General features: G+C 54.5%; 8 protein-coding genes across 8 annotated transcripts; 3 read left to right on the forward strand and 5 right to left on the reverse strand.

Moving 5' to 3' along the window:
* Nucleotides 1–769: 769 nt before the first annotated feature.
* Nucleotides 770–3440, reverse strand: VTJ04DRAFT_8442 (uncharacterized protein; the record flags this gene model as incomplete). The annotated part of the gene is made up of 4 exons (XM_069366880.1): nt 770–1029; nt 1095–2969; nt 3038–3307; nt 3392–3440. The coding sequence occupies 4 exons, from the start codon at nt 3438–3440 to the stop codon at nt 770–772; spliced, it is 2454 nt and encodes an 817-aa protein (XP_069215264.1).
* A 95-nt stretch (nt 3441–3535) lies between these two features.
* On the reverse strand, nt 3536–4198 carry VTJ04DRAFT_8443 (uncharacterized protein; the record flags this gene model as incomplete). The annotated part of the gene is made up of 2 exons (XM_069366881.1): nt 3536–3715; nt 3794–4198. The coding sequence occupies 2 exons, from the start codon at nt 4196–4198 to the stop codon at nt 3536–3538; spliced, it is 585 nt and encodes a 194-aa protein (XP_069215265.1).
* A 75-nt stretch (nt 4199–4273) lies between these two features.
* Nucleotides 4274–5569, reverse strand: VTJ04DRAFT_8444 (uncharacterized protein; the record flags this gene model as incomplete). Its single annotated transcript, XM_069366882.1, has 3 exons — nt 4274–4698; nt 4758–5406; nt 5480–5569. The coding sequence occupies 3 exons, from the start codon at nt 5567–5569 to the stop codon at nt 4274–4276; spliced, it is 1164 nt and encodes a 387-aa protein (XP_069215266.1).
* Nucleotides 5570–5792: 223 nt separating this feature from the next.
* VTJ04DRAFT_8445 (uncharacterized protein) lies at nt 5793–6242 on the forward strand (the record flags this gene model as incomplete). The annotated part of the gene is made up of 2 exons (XM_069366883.1): nt 5793–5925; nt 6133–6242. The coding sequence occupies 2 exons, from the start codon at nt 5793–5795 to the stop codon at nt 6240–6242; spliced, it is 243 nt and encodes an 80-aa protein (XP_069215267.1).
* Nucleotides 6243–6262: 20 nt separating this feature from the next.
* VTJ04DRAFT_8446 (uncharacterized protein) lies at nt 6263–7001 on the reverse strand (the record flags this gene model as incomplete). The annotated part of the gene is made up of 3 exons (XM_069366884.1): nt 6263–6657; nt 6721–6881; nt 6982–7001. The coding sequence occupies 3 exons, from the start codon at nt 6999–7001 to the stop codon at nt 6263–6265; spliced, it is 576 nt and encodes a 191-aa protein (XP_069215268.1).
* Nucleotides 7002–11701: 4700 nt separating this feature from the next.
* VTJ04DRAFT_8447 (uncharacterized protein) lies at nt 11702–12454 on the forward strand (the record flags this gene model as incomplete). Its single annotated transcript, XM_069366885.1, has 2 exons — nt 11702–12098; nt 12171–12454. The coding sequence occupies 2 exons, from the start codon at nt 11702–11704 to the stop codon at nt 12452–12454; spliced, it is 681 nt and encodes a 226-aa protein (XP_069215269.1).
* Nucleotides 12455–13354: 900 nt separating this feature from the next.
* Nucleotides 13355–14208, forward strand: VTJ04DRAFT_8448 (uncharacterized protein; the record flags this gene model as incomplete). The annotated part of the gene is made up of 3 exons (XM_069366886.1): nt 13355–13406; nt 13488–13841; nt 13919–14208. The coding sequence occupies 3 exons, from the start codon at nt 13355–13357 to the stop codon at nt 14206–14208; spliced, it is 696 nt and encodes a 231-aa protein (XP_069215270.1).
* Nucleotides 14209–15814: 1606 nt separating this feature from the next.
* On the reverse strand, nt 15815–16834 carry VTJ04DRAFT_8449 (uncharacterized protein; the record flags this gene model as incomplete). The annotated part of the gene is made up of 1 exon (XM_069366887.1): nt 15815–16834. One exon carries the CDS (start codon nt 16832–16834, stop codon nt 15815–15817), a length of 1020 nt encoding a protein of 339 aa, XP_069215271.1.
* Nucleotides 16835–17824: the final 990 nt, after the last annotated feature.

A 17824-nucleotide genomic window follows, 5' to 3' on the forward strand; every position in this document is an offset into this window, starting at 1 on the left:
AAATTCGCGGCGCATGGCATGTGGTTAACAGGTCCAAGGAAACGTTACCATGATCTTATAGATACGCTCAATCTTGTAGTGATACTGCTTGGCCAGGGCCAGGAATTCTTCATGTTCCGTTGCCATTGCTTAACCGCATACCATTACCCACCATTTAATCCACACCAGTCAGTAAACATTGTTGGTACCACGCATCGCTGATCAAAGCAAGCATGAGAGGCAGTCTTGGCACTGGGACGGCCAGAGAACTCAACGGCCACCATTGGACACTGGGTAGGTAACTTTCAGTGAGATTAGTACGAACTCCTCCCCTCTGGTCCGTAGGATCCCCGACCTAGAACACACGCCGCCGAAACTACCTACCCCAGAAGACCGGCCAGCATTGCTAAGTGTATACACAATACTCCCATCAATCGTACAAACCATCCCGCACATAAGAAAAGCGCGATTAGTCATCTCATTTAAAGCGGCCCCCTTCTGGATATGCCCTAGCCACCCCATTATGCTGATCCCTTGCGACGCCACATGTGATGACGCCGCCCAAGGGACCACGCTGCAAGGCAGCAGGAACGACCGCCCTCGCACAGGATCATCCCAAATTACCAAAACAAATGGGTTCAAGGACGGGGCTTATTGGCTCTCCATTGGGGCACCCCGCCTTCTCAGCCAACGCGAACGTGAGGCCACCTCTCCGCGGAGCTGGTGTGGCACGATCCAACAGCGCCGCCACATGCTCATCCTTCCCGTGGTCGGGTGGTGGTTGCGGTACCTAGCGGGCAAACACCTTCACTACACCATCGCCGCCACCGCTGACAACCCAGCGACCATCCTGGCTCCAGACGACCGTGCAGATGCCCTCTCCACGCATCACGCGGTGGCTCGTGATCTCCTGAATGCAAGTGCGCTTCTCGAGGGACCAGAACCGCAGCGAGGCGTCATGCCCAGCGCTTACAAGTTCCCGGCCGTCTGGACTGAGCGATAGGCTGGATATGGATGCCGGATGAGCCACCATGTTGTATGTGCATTGACCTAGACAGTCGAATTAGCTTTACTGCGTTGAGGACCTGAACGATGCAAGGGGATGAAAAACTTACCGCTGTTAGCGTCGAAGAACCGCACATAGCAGTCTTCGTGGCCCGAGATGATGACACCTTCGACACCCGATCCGGCCATTGCACGTCCACCGCCAGTTGGCCCGCCACCGGCCGTATCCTCCTCGCTCAAACCTTGGTGTGGCTGCTGATCCAGGCCCACGGTCGTGGCAACAATGGCGTTTACGCTTGTCGCAAAGGTGCCGTCATATGTCTCGAGGCTTGCCATGCTCCCGATCTCCTCGCCAGTGCGAGTGTCGTAGACAATGATAGTGGCATCGGAATAGCTAACCACGAAGGTCTCGCCGTTGGGACTAAGCGGGGTGATACATGTCGGGCTCGCCTTGGAGTTGGCACGTGAGATGGTGTGGATCAAAGTGTGATGGAATGGCGAGTTGGAGGCGGTGGTAGGTTGGGGCGTGCTGGGGAAGCCGGAGCCGGAGCTCATGGAGTTGCCCCTAACGCGGCCGCCCTGGGGACGGCGTCCACCAGCAGGCTGAGGAGAGCTGAGCTGTGGAGGTGCGCTCACAGCCCAAACCTTGACGGTACCATCTGCAGCTCCAGACACGAGCAGGATGCGATCGGGAGGGCCGTACGAACTAGTCGGGCCAAAAATGGTACCGAGGTTGGTCGGAAGGACACAGAGAGCCCAAACGGCGTCCGTGTGTCCTTCCAGAGTCGCCTTGGGATCGACACGTCCTCGCTCCCAGACGCGGACCGTTGCATCCTGGCCTCCCGAGAAGATCCAGCCATCGCCCTGAGCACGGCCGCCAGTTGAGAAGTTTGGCGACGGTGACCAAGCGGTCAGTGCCAGGACGGCACCTGTGTGGCCGCGGTGGGTGAAATCGGCAACGACGTCAAGGTCCGAATTTCCTGCGGCCATAGATCCTGGATGCCGATCGGGCAGGTGGAAGCGCTTGATCGTTCCGTCGTCACCTGCCGTGCAGATCTCTGGCTCCCCGGGACTGCCTCCTCCGGAGAAGATAACGGTGCGGACGGTATCAAGATGACCGCGAAGTCCAAATTTCAGCTTGAAGCTGGCACTCTCGGCCTTTGCGCTTGTCCCGTGGAGCGACAACTCGTGCTCCGAGCTCTTTCTGCGGGCCCCCGAGCCCGAGCTCTTCCGCCTATGTGCCAGAGACATTCTGTTTGGGGACTTGGGAATGTTGTCGGCTGTCGGGAATACGTCGGTATCTGGGCGGGTAGACGAAACCTGCGATGGGTGGGCGGGGGCATTGGCATCGGGAAAGTTGGCTTCGTTGAAATCCCAGCTGTCAGACTCAGCCGTGGACCGCTTCTCATCAACGTCTCCCTTTCCCTCAGGTTTGCCGGCATGCTTCTGTGAGATGGCTGATTCGGACCCTTGCTCCGCCGTCGACCGTCCATGCACTGGAACCTGACCTGGCCAGTCACTTGCGTTGGAAAAGCCGGCTCGGGAATGCTCGGTGTTCGAGGTCCTTGACATGGGCGCAGACTGGGCATCAAGAGGCTTGACAGCATAATTTCCTGCGGCAGACGACGGGGTTGCCTGGTTGGGTGCGGGGCGAGACTGTGAAGCGAGGAAATCACGGGCATGATTCTGTTGGTGTGGCTGCTGCGGTGGTTGCTGCTGTTGCTGTTGATGCCGGAGACCTTGTTGGTAAGACGGATCAAGAGGTGGCTGGAAGCCATCCCCTTCTCTCAGATCTTCCATCACAGGCAAAGGGGGAGATTCTCGCGGCGGCGGGGGGTTCGCCGGGGTAATCATCAGATATGTAAATTCGGCCTGGCATTGGTCGAGGAAAGTCTTGAGCTCGTTCCGCGACGCCTCTTCATCGGCGAGGCTGGCCTCGAGGGCACCATGCTCCGGAGGCTGACCACTAGGGTGCTCTAAAGATGCTGTATCAAGGGGTGTGTTTGTGTTAATCACAAAGCCCATGGGTAGCCAGAGAAGGAAAGGCACTCACGACGCAGCTTTTCCTGGAGAAGGGCCGCACGGTCGAGTTTCGTGGATTCGGGCTCGGGAGCCTTGCCAGATTTCAGCTGGGCGGCTTGTTCCTTGACCTTCTTCTCAAGGATGGCGACATATTTCTTCAAGGCCTTCTGAGTCGCATCAGCTCGCCGGGCCTGCCCCTCCAGGTTGGCTATCCTGCTTTTCATCTCCTGCCGCTCGATCTCCCAGGCATTGCGGTCGCGTTCGTGGCGGTGCCATTCTGTCTGGAGAAAGCGCATAACACCTGCAACAGGAGCATGACCGTTAGCAAAAGTGATCTAACCGAGAGGTGTTATGGGTTGTAGTAAATCCGCGACGAGGGACAGACCTTGGAGGGTGTATTCAGTGGTTGGTGGTTGGTTCGCATTATTCGCCATTATGCTTCCTGTGTCGCCCAGCGCGCCACCACCATTCATGCCCATAGCAGTCGGCCGAGGGCGAGGGTTGAGAGTCGCGGATTATAAGCTTCGGGTCAGCTGGCCATCGACGGCCCAAGGGGGTGTTGGTTGTGATATGATGGTGGGATTGCGGATTGCGGAGCGCCGAGCCTTAGAAACCACACCAAATCCAGAGACGGCGTGGGTCGAATCAGAGGGGGGACGACCAGAACAACAGGATGGAACCTGGAATGCTCTGGTGCGTATGGATGCTCCTAAGCTCCAAGGTTGAATTAGTTACCGCAAAAAATAGAAGCACTTGACGAAAAGCTGCCAAACAAGCAGAAACACACCCCAGAGGTTTTCGAGAAGAGACACGGGGACACACTCGATAACGTCGTGTTCAGTTGAGAAAGCGTGTTGCAGCGCAGCACCAGAATAAATTTTCTGGGCTGAGAGACCTGAGCAGTGCTGCTGCAGCTGCGCGGTAATGCGACAAGCCAGTCTTGCTGCTGATTGCCTTTTGCTTGGGCGCTTTTTGGGTGCCAGGTGCTTGGTGATGTTGGCCGAGAGCGACAAGGCGTGGAGAGAGGCGGGACCTGAGCTTGGAAGACCCACATCTTGCCGTCGCGTTGTCCAATCAAAACCTGAGACGTGACGCGTGGGGCAAGGTGAAGAGGTCGACCCGAGCGAGGTTCAGGGGTCGCTGACGGCGCCAGGCAGCCTGGGGTCTCGCATTTCACGATACCTGTCCGCATCTGCTGTGTATGGGATTCTATCTAATGGCGTCCAGCGTTCATGGTTTAATTAGGTATTTCCTTATCTCGTGCTTCTCACAACTCCAGCTCCTCGACCTCCATGTTACATGTCAAGCATGTCTTTACTGTCATTCCATCCGCATTCTCGACGGTGCGGCCCCATTCGTGCACATGTTTCCCGCTGCCTCCAATAGTATCGCCAAATTTGGTCGCCTTGTTGCCGCTGGCTGCTGCTTTGGCATTGTTGCGCCGGAAAGCTTCTGTCCTTGTCTTGCGCTTTAAGTCCAGCAGCTTCTCCTTGAACTTGGCCTCCTTGCGTCTCTTCTTGTCGGCCTCTCGCCTCTCAAACTCGGCATCCAATGCCTCGGGTGATCCCCACTTGTGGTTGAAGGCGTAGTCTTCGACCTGGTACCTCAAGAAGAGCATCATGTCATGCCAGTGCGACTTGTGTGGATTTGGCTTTGAGAGGTGAGGTAGTAGCTCAGGGTCTTTGAGCTCGGCTGTTGGTCCTTGTCAGCGGTGTACTTTACAATCGACAAGCCTTCTTGTGTGGACTTACGATCCGTCAACAGGTAATCCTCTTTGCACTCCGTCTTGGTGAGCAAGCTGTACTTCTCTGGGTATTTCTCTTTGCATCTGTTGCACACGGCACAGTGAAATACTTCTTCCCACACAAAGTCAATTTCGATGGTGCCGCATTCTCGACATCGCTTTTGAGTTTTCTCGTCGTCCAGGACGCTGAGGGCTGGCGCGAAGGGTCCGGACTTGTTGCGCTCCAACTTCTTGAGGAGCTGCATCCTCTCCCACTCGGCTTGTGTCATGTGCGCTGGTTTTTGCTCTCCCGAGGACGCCCTGCCGGGTCCCTCTCCCGTAGACATGCACTTGTTCCAGGGGTCATCCTCTGTACTCAAGAACCCGCCCTTTGTGTCGGTCATGGCGCTGAAGTTGTAATCGACATATTTGCTGAACTTTCGCGAGATGGGCCGTAGGCTTTCGCCTCCACCAGGCCCCTGCTTTGACTGCGCGGCGCGGGCATTGCGGCTCGTTGTTGGGATGTTGGCTCGTGAGATTGACGCGTATGGTCGTTTCCGGCTGGAAGCTTCAGCGGACTGTGCGGCAGATGTTGGGGGGGTTGACGATGACAACGCGCTGGCGGATTGCTTGTCGGCTTCCTGCTGGGCGGCTTTGGCTCGCAGCCGAGACTCCTCCTAGACCCAGGGTGAGAGGTAGGTAGTCAGCACATGGCCACAGGGAGGACGGCAAGGTGCACGTCAAACGCACCAGACTCCGACTAGCTTCCAAGGTAGAAGGTGATACTGGTCGTTGACTCTGTGTTGTGGAAGATTGTAGTGGGGTGTCTGAACTCTCCATTGCGTGGAGCCGACGTAGACACGGGCAGATGACCAAGTTGAACGCGGCTTTGTAGGAGTTGGAAATGTCTGGTCAAGCGCGCCGCACAGGGATAGACAGTCAGTTCGTACAACAGAGGAAAGAAGGAAATTCAATATCCTCCGGGTTCTCTATAATTAGGTAATCTGCGTTGATGGAAGCAAGAGATCTGAAAGAGAAGGCACTGGCACATGAAAGCTTGAGGATGAAGAAGTGGACCCCGAGGATTGAGCCCCACAACCCTGGCCTCTCAGATCCCCGCGATACCAACAAGCCACCGACGGCCGCCCGAGCTCGGCCGATCGCTGAGACCTACACAAGCAGACCGGGAGGACTAGGTAAGTAATGCAGTCCAAAAACGAACACATAACTGGCCTTCCCTGACTGGCGATATGGCTGCGGGCACAGTGAGCATTGTGTTAATTGTCCGGACGCTTCACTGAACCTTGTCCCCAACTGAAGTCATAGTGTGCCTTGGTACTCGGGCAGTCCATCTCACTTGACAAAACTGAACTTGGACAGGCATGCATTTGTGTAATTACTAGATTTGTTCATTCAGCAGAGACAGCCATTGGCGCCACCACAAACCCCGTCTATAAAGTACCCTAATGTTGTCATTGTACAAGACTCCCGAATAAACCCTCCTCAAAAATGAGCCTATGCAAGTCGTATCGCTTACTCCTCCTTGACGCCGCCGCGACCAGCCCGCTCAGCCGCCTCGACCGTCTTCTTGTCTGCCTGCGCGGGGCCGCTCTGGAGACCGCTCATCAGGCCCGAGCCCTGCTTGAAGGGCCGCTTGAGATCACCAATGGCGGGTTGGCCCCAGACGTGGATCTTGGTGAGGTTCGCCTCGAGGGCCGACTTGAGGGGGATGATGCTCTGGATAAGCAGCGGGTTGGTGTACTTGAGGTAGAGGTGCATAAACGCCATCATGGCAATGCCCATGCCCTGGGCGCGCATGAGGTTCTTGAGCTGGCCAATGTCGTACTCGTGGACAGTCGTCGTGACCAGTTTGCCCTCCTCGCTAGAGCCCAGGGGTGCCGGCTCGACATACTTGAGCGTCGTCATGTCTGTCGGGAGCTTGCGTCAGTTTGTGCGTATTGAGCAACAGGCCAAATCTGGGAACCACGCACCCTTCTTCTTGTCGATGACGGTCTTGATGTAGAGGTAGAGGCTAAAGATGATGAGGTTGCTCCCGATGTAGATGGCGCGGCATGTGTTGAGAACGTCGGGGTCCTCAAAGTGGATCTTCTTGGAGACCTGCATCATCCCGAAGATGATGATCAGGTTGGTGCTGCGCGAAATTCTGTCAGCATCTTCTTATTGTCGCGGTCACGGCGAAGCCATCGCGTCCTCGATGCGACGCAGGTGGGATGCGGTGCTGGGGGGCTTACACTTGAGGGCTGAGACCCATTGTGGCTGCGGATTTCTGTTGTTAGCCGTAGAGGGAGAGCGATGGTGGGTGATTGACGGCAACCTGGTGGACAGGACAGGCTCGTAGATAGGAGGTTGGAGGTTGTCGAAGAGGCCCAGGTGGTCAGGACGTCGCGAGATTTTTAGGGAGGACTTCGAACTCAGGTCGGAATGTCCCCACAAAGCTGACTGCCACCACCAACACAAAACGTGAACAAGATGTTTGGCATGGGGGACAGGAGCTGCCTTTTCGAAGTTGGTTCCACCTCGCCCCAAGTGAAACCCCCCTGTTCCAGCCCCGGTCGCCCGGATTCACCGGCTCCACTTTGGAGGTTTTGTGTGTCCCCATTGGCCTTTGATTAGGCAGGCCCCACACATTCTGGCACCTTCCCGCAGAAAGGCCACGTTCATCGTGACAGCATTTTTCGACTGGCCTTCAGCCAGGGGCATGGTTGATTCATGCACGTGCTCGACGGATTTCTCCGTCGACTTATCGACATCAACTTGAAGGCGGCAACTCGGCGACTGCCCAGGATGGAGGTGCTATTTACTCTGTAAGCGCCACTCCACTTGTTCAGATTCACTACGGAGTAACTAGATCTGGCCGAGTCAGTTGATGACGAAAACGCCAGATTCAAATATGTACCTTAGGTATGTATTTCCTATCTTACTAGTGTACCGGGGTGTGTGATGTAGTTCGACGGCTCAGTCTGATTTCAATGATGGGTAGTCGGGATGGAAGTTTGAACCTTGGGTCCCCAGCCTAACCTGGAAGGGAGAGTTGTTGGTGTGCCAGGAGTGTCATGTTCTATCTTGTTTACTTCAATCTTGTCTCGACGAATGAGGAGCACCTAACCCTCAATCCTGGGTTCCGCACTCCATCCGCTTTCCGGGCGACGACCAGGCATACCCGACTAGGTACAGGGTCGTCAAATAGGCAGTTTTGGACCCAACATACGGCCAGCTGAAATTCCCCAAGATGAATACCGAGTGTCCTTGAACCAAGACAGTGTCCATCCATGACATAGCCCGCACTTCTCTGCATCGAGCGACATCTCAACCGCACCTTTTTCTTCCCAGCACAAGCCTTAGGGTTCATATCATGAGAAATGACACTGCGTTGGTTCCTCCTACACATGACCCACGCGGGCTCCAACATCCAAGGAGGTGTTGCCGCCCATCCGCAAGATGAGTCGGAAACTCTAAAGGCAAGGACTGCGAGAGGAAGACACAAACAATAAATGTCACGGCACATCAGGTGCACCAGGAACCATGAACGTCATTGACTGGGGATGTGGATCCGGAAACTTCCATCAAGCTTGGGGTTGAGAGATGGTTGCCCAGAGGCGAACGGAAGCAGATACCAATCGAAAATGGGGCCGTAAGCAATGGGAGATTAGGGCTGGCTAATGAAGCCTAGCTGGCTGAATGCCACCGATCTTACTTAGGTACTTTATGATTCCTCGTCTTGCGATATTTGAGTTGACTGACTCGGGCAGCGCCGGATGTGCAGATGGAGATGTAGACAAAACGGCGGGCTAGACAACCGGTGACGGAACTGTTGTGGACGCCGGCTTGTGTTAGAAGTATCAACCAAATGACTGGTGATGACAACTTGTTCCAATTATCGGGACAGAGGGGATGTAGAGGTGGCCACGAAACGACTGTTCCCTCAAGTTCCAGCAACTGCGACTCCTTTGGCATACTCCGTACATCACATGGATTTCATGTGCTGCGCAGCAGCCTTGAGCCCGCACGATGAGGGTATTATCTGGTTGTGAATGACCACACCAGAGGAGTCACTGGGCTAATGAACACAGCACTTTCATGTACGACAGTACTCTGGAGGTGAAGATCGCGGGCCCTTGATCACATGTCTCGGCGGGTAGTCGCCCAACCTTTATATAGTAGTAGTAATAATCATACTCCGTCCTGCCCTTCTTAGGGCGTGCCGGTCCATCCTTTATATAGTAGGTTAACACAAATGTCAGGCGAATCAGCAATTTAGGGGGGGGGGGGAGGGGGGGCGGGTTTCTAACACACTGATGCTGATGTCCCACGCAAAACAGGTTGGCTCTGCCGGCATCGTCTGCTTACCCAACACGGACCGCGTGATACTATCTGCGGATGCTTCGGCTCGGCTAAGCTGCTCTTTCGAATCATGGTCTCGTGTACCGTTCGCAGAGCTCACTGCCGGCATGAAGCTAACCGTTCGCAGGCGGAATTGCACTGACTGGCGATCAACCGAACGTTGCAAAGAACTCCACCATCGTTGGGGAGACCCTGATCTGGGAGAACCAATGGATCAACTTGCCAGTAGGCTCCGATCTACGATGACCACACCAGAGCTCTGACTCTCCCAAGGTACCGTGTTCATTTTTTCTCTTTCAGGGAAGTCCTGAAGAGTTGTCTGGCCCAGACCAACATTGAGATTTCCCATCGATCTGCGGTCTTCATGATTACCTACTATTCGCAGATGGGAGGATCCAGCCGCCAATGACAGAGAAACACATGGGCTCGTTGCCTGGAAACCATGAATTGATGTTGGACTGGAGCCGCTGTCTCAAGTGACCTCGGGCACACAGGTTGTATGGTGAGTTGCTGGGGCTCTACCCAAGTTAGTTTCCGGTCATTCTGTGTGTTGGGCTCCTCTCCTCCTTCATACCACCATGATCCGGGCAACCGAAAGGCGGTGAATAATGCGGAGGGTATCCAAAGCCTCTACACCCACGAGTCACTGAGTGATCTGGTTGGCTTCACATAGATCATACCGTTTTCCAATACGTACCCGAGGGTTTAGTTGACTCAGTAAATGGCGATGATATTATTGCGCAATTCCGAAGGCGGCAGGTCGGTAACCAAAAGAAGAGAGCTTCTGACGTCAACAGATTTCCGTCACTCCTACCCACCAGCGTCCCAACCACTGAATAAGCCTGTGCCGTTTGTGTTAGGCCTCAACATGCTATCTTGGACAACAGTGTCACAACCTTTGTCAACCTGCCATATCGCGTCACGGACCAGAAGCCTCAAGAGGGAAACTGGTACGGTTATTCATCGTTGTAGGTACGCCAACTCAGTATAGTACGGTGATCAAGTTTTGGACCAAAGGCGTGCAAATATCTACGTACCACACCCTTGAGATAGGTTGGGCAGCCAGCTCTATTAATATTTTGAATTCACCATCACTCGAGTCCCACACTGGGTTTGCCCGTGGCACTGTGATGTACATCTTTAGCCGCCCCTCCAATGGCATGACCAAGGCCTGATTCAGCAGAAGCTCTCATCGTCTAACCTGGTACACCACAGGGTTTCCTCCACAGGACGAACTTCCTATGTTGACCAGCCCCACCGTTCCGGATGTATGGCCCGGAAATACCTCTTGGTGAGGGAGAAGCTGACAGTGTTTCATCGTGAGGCCCGGTAAGACTTGATAGATGTCAATGGGCCAAGACTGTGACTGTGATTAACGCTGTCGAGGGGTGTTGATATGTAGATGGGAGCCCAATAAATATAGGTACGTAAGCGCCGAGCCCAGGATCTGGAGTGAACTTGTACATACACAGTACTCCGTACTTAGGAGTTTCCGAGAGCACCGCAAAAATGCGTAGTCCCAGTTTTGCGCCTTGACCGTGTCTGCAACCCACCGAAGCACGCCTGGACAACTAGATGACAAAGCGGTTGGTAGATACAAATTCACGCCCTCAATACCTCACAAGTACGTACTTAGGTACGGAGGCATGTAGGTACTTTTTCACGTTGAACAAGGCTTAGCCGCGTAGTATTGGCATCCGGGGAAATCAACCCAGCCCATAGCCAATACATCTGTACACTAATACTCCGTAGATCGTCCAGGAGCAGGTTGATGTCAAACCCGGTCTGGATGAACTGTGACCGGATAAACCCCAGGTCCACGGGATGGTAGTGGAGTCACACGGATCGGTTTCTTGTGGTATTCTTTGGGGAATTCCATATTTGGGTGGCAGTCAATGTTGACCTTGCCAGAGGCATTGTTGCGCGCATTACCCACTTCACAGTATGTACAAAGTTCCTCTGCAAGATAGGATGGACAGAGAAAACCTGGGAAGGCCATCGGAGTGCGGCAGTTGTGCTCCCGCCATGCATTCAGTAGAGAGAGGCACTAAACACCTGACCAACCAGAGAAATAAAAAATCAAAAGAGATGACGCAACCCCAATGGGCAGAGGCGGGCGGATGAGCATAGATGATGCCCCCTGGATGTTTCGCTTGGGGTGACCGTTATGCACCCCGCAAGCGCCTCAACAAGGATGTTTTCTGGGGCCCCATGGGACACGTGAAGCCGGAATCCGGAGCCGACGGTGTTGATGGAGATTACAGACAATACTAGTGTTGCTTGTAAGTGGTGAATTTGCTTTTAGCCGGCGGGACAAGGCGGCACGCGGCTCCCGAAGCCCAGGTTGGGCAACTCTACAAGGTGGTATCCGGGAATGCAACGGTTGCCAAGAAGAAGAATTCGGCCCATCACGGAAGAAGCTGGATCTGGAGAGAGGGCTGCAAATACCGACAATGGGCTTAAGGCAAGGGAGGGAGGCCGAAGTTATAAAAGCAGAGGCTGGCATTCCTGAGGGTGCCCCTGGGCTCAGCACCAACGGGGCAACCGTCTGTCACACCAGCTCTGCCGACACGAGGGACTCTCTCAAGCAAGTCGTCCACATACTGAACCATGCTGGGAAGCGCTCTTCTGCTCCTGGGCACTGCCCTGGGCGCCACCGCCCACTACACGTTCCCTAGGATCAACAGCGGCGGCGACTGGCAGTATGTCCGCCGGGCCGACAACTGGCAGGACAACGGCTTCGTTGGCAACGTCAACTCGCCTCAGATCCGGTGCTTCCAGAGCAGGCACCAGGCCGCCCCGGCCACCCTCAACGTCACCGCCGGCTCCACGGTGACCTACTACGCCAACCCCAACGTCTATCACCCCGGCCCGATGGCCTTCTACATGGCCCGCGTCCCCGATGGCCAGGATATCAACTCGTGGACCGGCGAGGGTGCCGTGTGGTTCAAGATCTACCACGAGCAACCTACCGGCCTGGGCCAGCAGCTGAGGTGGTCTAGCGATGGTACGTGAATGGTGGTCCTGTGGCATCTCAACCTCTTCCAGACTTCTGACCCGAGCCCCCGCGGCCCTACAGGCAAGAACTCGTTCCAGGTTCAGATCCCCCGCTGCATCCGCTCTGGCTACTACCTGCTCCGTGCGGAGCACATCGGCTTGCACAGCGCCGGCAGCCCTGGTGGCGCTCAGTTCTACATCTCTTGCGCCCAGCTCGCCGTCAACGGCGGTGGCAGCACCGAGCCCCCCAACAAGGTGTCCTTCCCTGGTGCCTACAGCCCGTCCGACCCCGGCATTCAGATCAACATCTACTGGCCTGTTCCGACCTCGTACAGGAACCCCGGCCCCCCGGTCTTCCAGTGCTAAACAAGTTCGGAGTAAGAGGAGGGTGGACGAGAAGGAAATTGTCAATGTGGACCTTCCCTCCCCGAGGCCATTCTTGGTGATAGACCATGGAGTGCCAAGGGGTAGGACTTACAGGCAGCTCAAGTACCTGGCTCGAAACTTCTTGTACATAGCTGTTGTTTTGCATCGAACATGACTACAATTCATCATCCTAGCCGCTTTGCCCAGCACAGTTTGGCTCAGGTTACTACCAAGTACCTATTCAACAATTAGGCGAGCCTCTCGTTCACGTCTAAGTACCTAACTTTTGTGTTGAAGAGCGTCGGGAGTAATGTCCATTGGCTAGGCATCAAGAATCCGCCAGCCGCGTTCCGCAGTTCTGTTGGGAACCTTCACCAGAAGCCAAGTCCTTGGCAATTTGAACGTGAAATCCGAAGGTGCTGCTGTGGCCTGGCATTCTCAAACACGGGGAGGCCAAGCAAGCGCCGCAAAACAAGTCTATTATGCCGAACCGTCGTGGGCTAATCTAAGTTAATATCTACTGTTTTCACTGCCATATTTCAGCAGCCGGATCTGGAACACCCCGGAATACCGGCAGTTGCTCACGGGGCTTGGTTAAATCTAGGATGTCCAGTGACGGACTTTGAAGTAGCACTCCAAGATTGGTCAACCAAATATGGTAACTGATGATGCTTGAGTTGACTCCGGTTGCTCCCAAATCAAGAATACCAAGAGCATGAATGAGGCACATGATGTTGCTCCCTGGATATGAAGTCAGAGAGAACTATATCTTTCCCCATGGTATAAGAGGGCAGCCATCGGTCGTTGAGCCAGGGAACAATCAAGCATCTGGGTGAACCTGGTTTACCAGCTTACCCTTAACACAGACCTCCGGAGTCCAGGATACGTTGAAATCTCACAATGAAGCTGCTTCCTGGGTTGCTTCTAGCAGCCACGGCTGCCCAAGCCCATTGTACGCTTCCGATCCCCAAGACCATCTTCGAGAATTTTCGAGCCAGATCTTTCTGAGAGAGTTACTGACAATTCCCGCTAGACACATTCCCCAGGCTCGTTGTCAACGGGCAGCCTGAGGAGAGGGACTGGTCGGTCACTCGGATGACAAAGAACCACCAGAGCAAGTCGGGAATTGAAAACCCAACTAGCCCCGACATCCGTTGCTACAGCTCGCAGACTGCCCCTAACGTGGCGATTGTGCCGGCCGGGTCTACCATCCACTACATCTCGACCCAACAAATCAACCATCCTGGCCCAACTCAGTACTATCTCGCCAAGGTCCCAGCTGGTCAGTCAGCCAAGACCTGGGATGGCTCTGGCAACGTGTGGTTCAAGATCGCCACGAGCATGCCGGAGTACGATCAAAACAGGCAGCTGGTTTGGCCCGGTCATAGTAAGGACTCACTCTCGTCCGATCATCTCTTTTGAGTGAGTCTTGGGCATGCCCACTGACTACGTCTGCTATGACAGATACCTATCAGACCATCAACGCCACCATCCCGGCCAACACGCCGAGCGGAGAGTACCTCCTGCGTGTCGAGCAAATTGCCCTCCACATGGCCAGCCAGCCGAACAAGGCCCAGTTCTACATCTCGTGCTCTCAGATTCAGATTACCAACGGCGGAAACGGCACTCCGGGCCCTCTAGTTGCATTCCCGGGGGCATACAGGAGCAACGACCCTGGCATCCTGGTCAATCTCTACAGCGGCATGCAGCCTTCGCAGTACCAACCCCCTGGACCGGCCGTGTGGCGTGGCTGAGAGAAGATACCAGGCATCTGTTCATTCATCATAGGATCAAGATTATGCCTGGAATTTCCAGTGTACCTAGCCATAATACACGACTTGATGGCCACTTCATGGACACGGTTACGATCAATGAACCAATACCTTGAGGATGATGCGTTGTTTGCGTGAACATGCCTAATTACCTGCGTAAGGACCGACCTGTCATGGAATTGTGAAACGTTGTTGTTCCGGCGTTTACAAGAAGAAGAGGAGAGTCGTTCGTTACCTCGAATAGACAATCGGAATCGAGGAAGAGTCCCAACCGCCATCTTGTTACTTCTAGCCCAATTGTCAGAGCTTTTAATACTGATTCGATATTTGATGATGCCCTGAAGTTCCCATCGACTTGAGTATGTTCTTAATTGATCTCCTGGCTGAGCAACGTGGATCATCATATGATGTTTGTACCAAAGCGTCCCTAGGTACCTGATGTTGTAACACTTTTATTTACATGCAATCATCCGTTTGGCCTCAAGCGGCAGGCTTGTTACCGAAACAGTGCCGCCACAACAAACAGACCATCGATGTTTGAGATGCGGTGGGGAAACAGCCAATTCAACACAATGAAGAAGGTTGGCAAGCTTTCGTTGATAGCCGAAACACGAGCACAAACCCTCGTATATTCCAAGATACACGCGATGCCTTAACTCGAGGACATACCGAAGGCTTGGGATGTCGTCCCTCCATTCCGCTCGAACTATCTCGTCAGGCATCTCAAAGCTTTCCACAACGTTGCAGTTGCGATTCAACTGATCCAATTACCGCTTAAGCAACGGCTATTAAGATGAAGAGCAACGATGCTCTGGCACTCATCATACTTAACCACATTGCCCTCGCACTCGTGGCATGTATCTGTATTGTCAGATCCACTCGCCATTTGCGGCACGGGATCTACGGCTCTTCCGGGTCCTCCTCGGACTCGAAGTCATCATCATCATCTTCAAGAACAAGTCCTCACTCCCACGCCAGTGGCAGCCAGAGGACGACAACCAGCACTAGTTCATCAACCCCAACTCCCGTGCCGTACACGGGAGCCCTTCCCTCGGCATCTCAGCCCGTATCTTTTGTCTACCCGCCACCGCCTCCACCAGGGGGCTCGATATTTAGGGGATACCCGCCTCTGGGGACGGCGGTACCACCGCCGCCTTGATCCAGGGAAGTTTAATTGTTTACGAGATGTCCTATAGGAAAGGGTAAGCGGTCCATCGACTTAAGAAAGTCACATTGGGGTTTCAATTTCAGTGCTGATCCCGGACGTCGGATAATAGGGACAGAAACAGGAGGGGAGTAGGGTCGTGTACAACCAGTTGAGGCGTAGAAGTGGCAGAAAACAATGGCTAGTTCTGCTCGAACCAGGGGGAGAGAAGCCTGCGGCCCGATATGGGGCCAGTTTGGATTGTGACTCTCTTATGAGACCTGCTACCTGAACCTCGTGATAAGAGGTTTGGTGATGTGGATCTTAGAAGAAGATAAGGTACTCAAGGATTGTGTAATATTTCCAACCTAGTACACCTGCGCAATGCCTCCACACGTGGGCTAGCAAAACTCCCCTCCTTAACATGCCACCATGTCTACGTGCCTAAGTTGAATCATTAGTCTCTGAGGCAAGTGCGGCCTCCCAGTGGGTTGCGCTCTCCAACAGGTCTTTGCCAAGCTGCCGCTGAAAGCTCGTCATCTTGTCAATAAGATGCGAGGTGGCGATGTCCTTAGGGCCCCAGACAACCAGGGCAATCGACGCGGCGCGCTCCAGCCAGGTAATGCACTGCTCTAGATCCCCACGACGCTGGTGGATTTCAGCTATATCCTCCATGGCATGGGCGGCAATGCCATCTTGGTAGAAGGAGGGGGCCTCGCCAAGGCGTGCCGGCGGCCGAGTGACAACAGATATGCAATGACCCAGGGCCATGTCCGAGTTGCCGGTCAGCATGTAGAAGTGAGCGAGCTCGTTCTCGACAGAGCGCACTTGGTCCGAATTCGGACCGAACACTGGCCGGCTGGCATGAAGCAGCTCCGTGACAATCTCGAGACCGGCGCGGTATTCGCCGCTTCGGCGCAGCAGCGTTGCCAGCGAATCCAAGAGCTTGAATGTGATGGCCCGCGACCTCTGTAGCCGGCGGTTGAAGATGTCGAGCATGCATTGCAGGCTGCGTTGGGAGATCTCTTGACATCCTTCGTCGTTCAGGAGCTCCTCACATATATGTGTGATGGGGTGGCTGGATGACAGGGTCCGTTGCGCCTCGCTGCTGAGGAACCTCAAGAGGATATTTCGGAGCTCAGGGCGCGCGCTGGTGTTGATCGGAGAAAGGGTAGCAAAGAGGTTTCTCAGGAAATCAAAGGGTTGGGAGGTCATGGCTCCGGCAGCAAGAGAGCCTGCTTCGGCGAAGGCGGACCACGCCCGTCTGTCAGGACGAAGGTCGACATCTTCTTTTGAGTTGACGGAGATCTTGACCAGATAGATGGCATTTTTGATGGTATCCCAGTACCGCCTTGACTCCTCTGGCGTTCGTTGGCCAAGGTAGTCGTCGGGGAGTACCCCCTCCGGAATGGTGGACAGCTGCCAATCGTAATATTCGCCAAGCTTGCGACTGATAATCTCCATAGTCCGAGTTTGCTGATCTGGGCATAATATGGACCGTAGTGGAGTTTGAAACAAGTCCTGGAGTTGAGACTGGTAGGCAACCATAGATGGGCTTTGGGGAGTAGACAGAGCCAGAGTCGAATGCCCTTCTTGTTCTTCATCCTCCGATGAGCGTGGGCTTGATTCAGGTGTTATTCGAGGAGTGCTGAGTTGTGAGAATGCTTCGTGAACAGGACTCGAATGTTGTGTTGACGCCGTCGAAGAGGCTGTGTTTTGGGGAGTGTTTTCCTGTTTGATCAAGTCCGAGATGCTGATGCTTCGGCGTACATGTTGACTCGTCCCAGATGAGGGTGGGGATGAGATTCCATGGGCGACCAAAGGTGTGGGAGAGCGGCTCAGAGGTGAGGTTTGTCGGTGTTCCTGTTCAATGGCTCTTGCACACTGGACCGACTTCCGAAGGTCGTCTCCATTGAAGTGATTGTAGATGCCGCTGCCATCTCCTGGGCCCCTTGGTGGAATTGCCGAAGGGGATATCCGGGCTCGTCGTGCAGCCCGCACGCGGTCATCACTGTTGGCGTTTTTGAAGACGTTCCACTCCCGAAAACGTTTGTCATACATGCGTTTGCTGTCCTGAGAGTCAGCAAGCCGAATCAAGGTCATGTTGATACAGCCTGTCCGAGAGGAGAAGGATAAGTAGCGAAGTGATGGGAGTGCAGAACAACAAAAGCGTTGGAGGGACGGTGATAAGCGGTCTTCACTGAGATGGCGTGAAATGGCAATGCCACGAGAGAGAACCGGGAACTCCGGGCTTAATGACAGCATGGGACAAAGCGTTATCTTAGACCACTCGATGCCAGCTCATCAGGGTCCCGGCGGGCTTCCATGAGTGCAGAGGGATGCGAGGTCAGCGACCTTACGGTGCATATTCCGCTCCGAGAGTGGAAACACCGTCCAGTCATCATTCCCCGGCCCGAGTGCTGCGTAACCAGAGTGCAGCCAGTTGTTCCATTC

This window comes from Mycothermus thermophilus, assembly GCF_041956435.1.
Source record: "Mycothermus thermophilus strain CBS 625.91 unplaced genomic scaffold VTJ04scaffold_6, whole genome shotgun sequence".
In the NCBI taxonomy this organism is placed as follows: Eukaryota; Fungi; Ascomycota; class Sordariomycetes; order Sordariales; family Chaetomiaceae; genus Mycothermus; species Mycothermus thermophilus.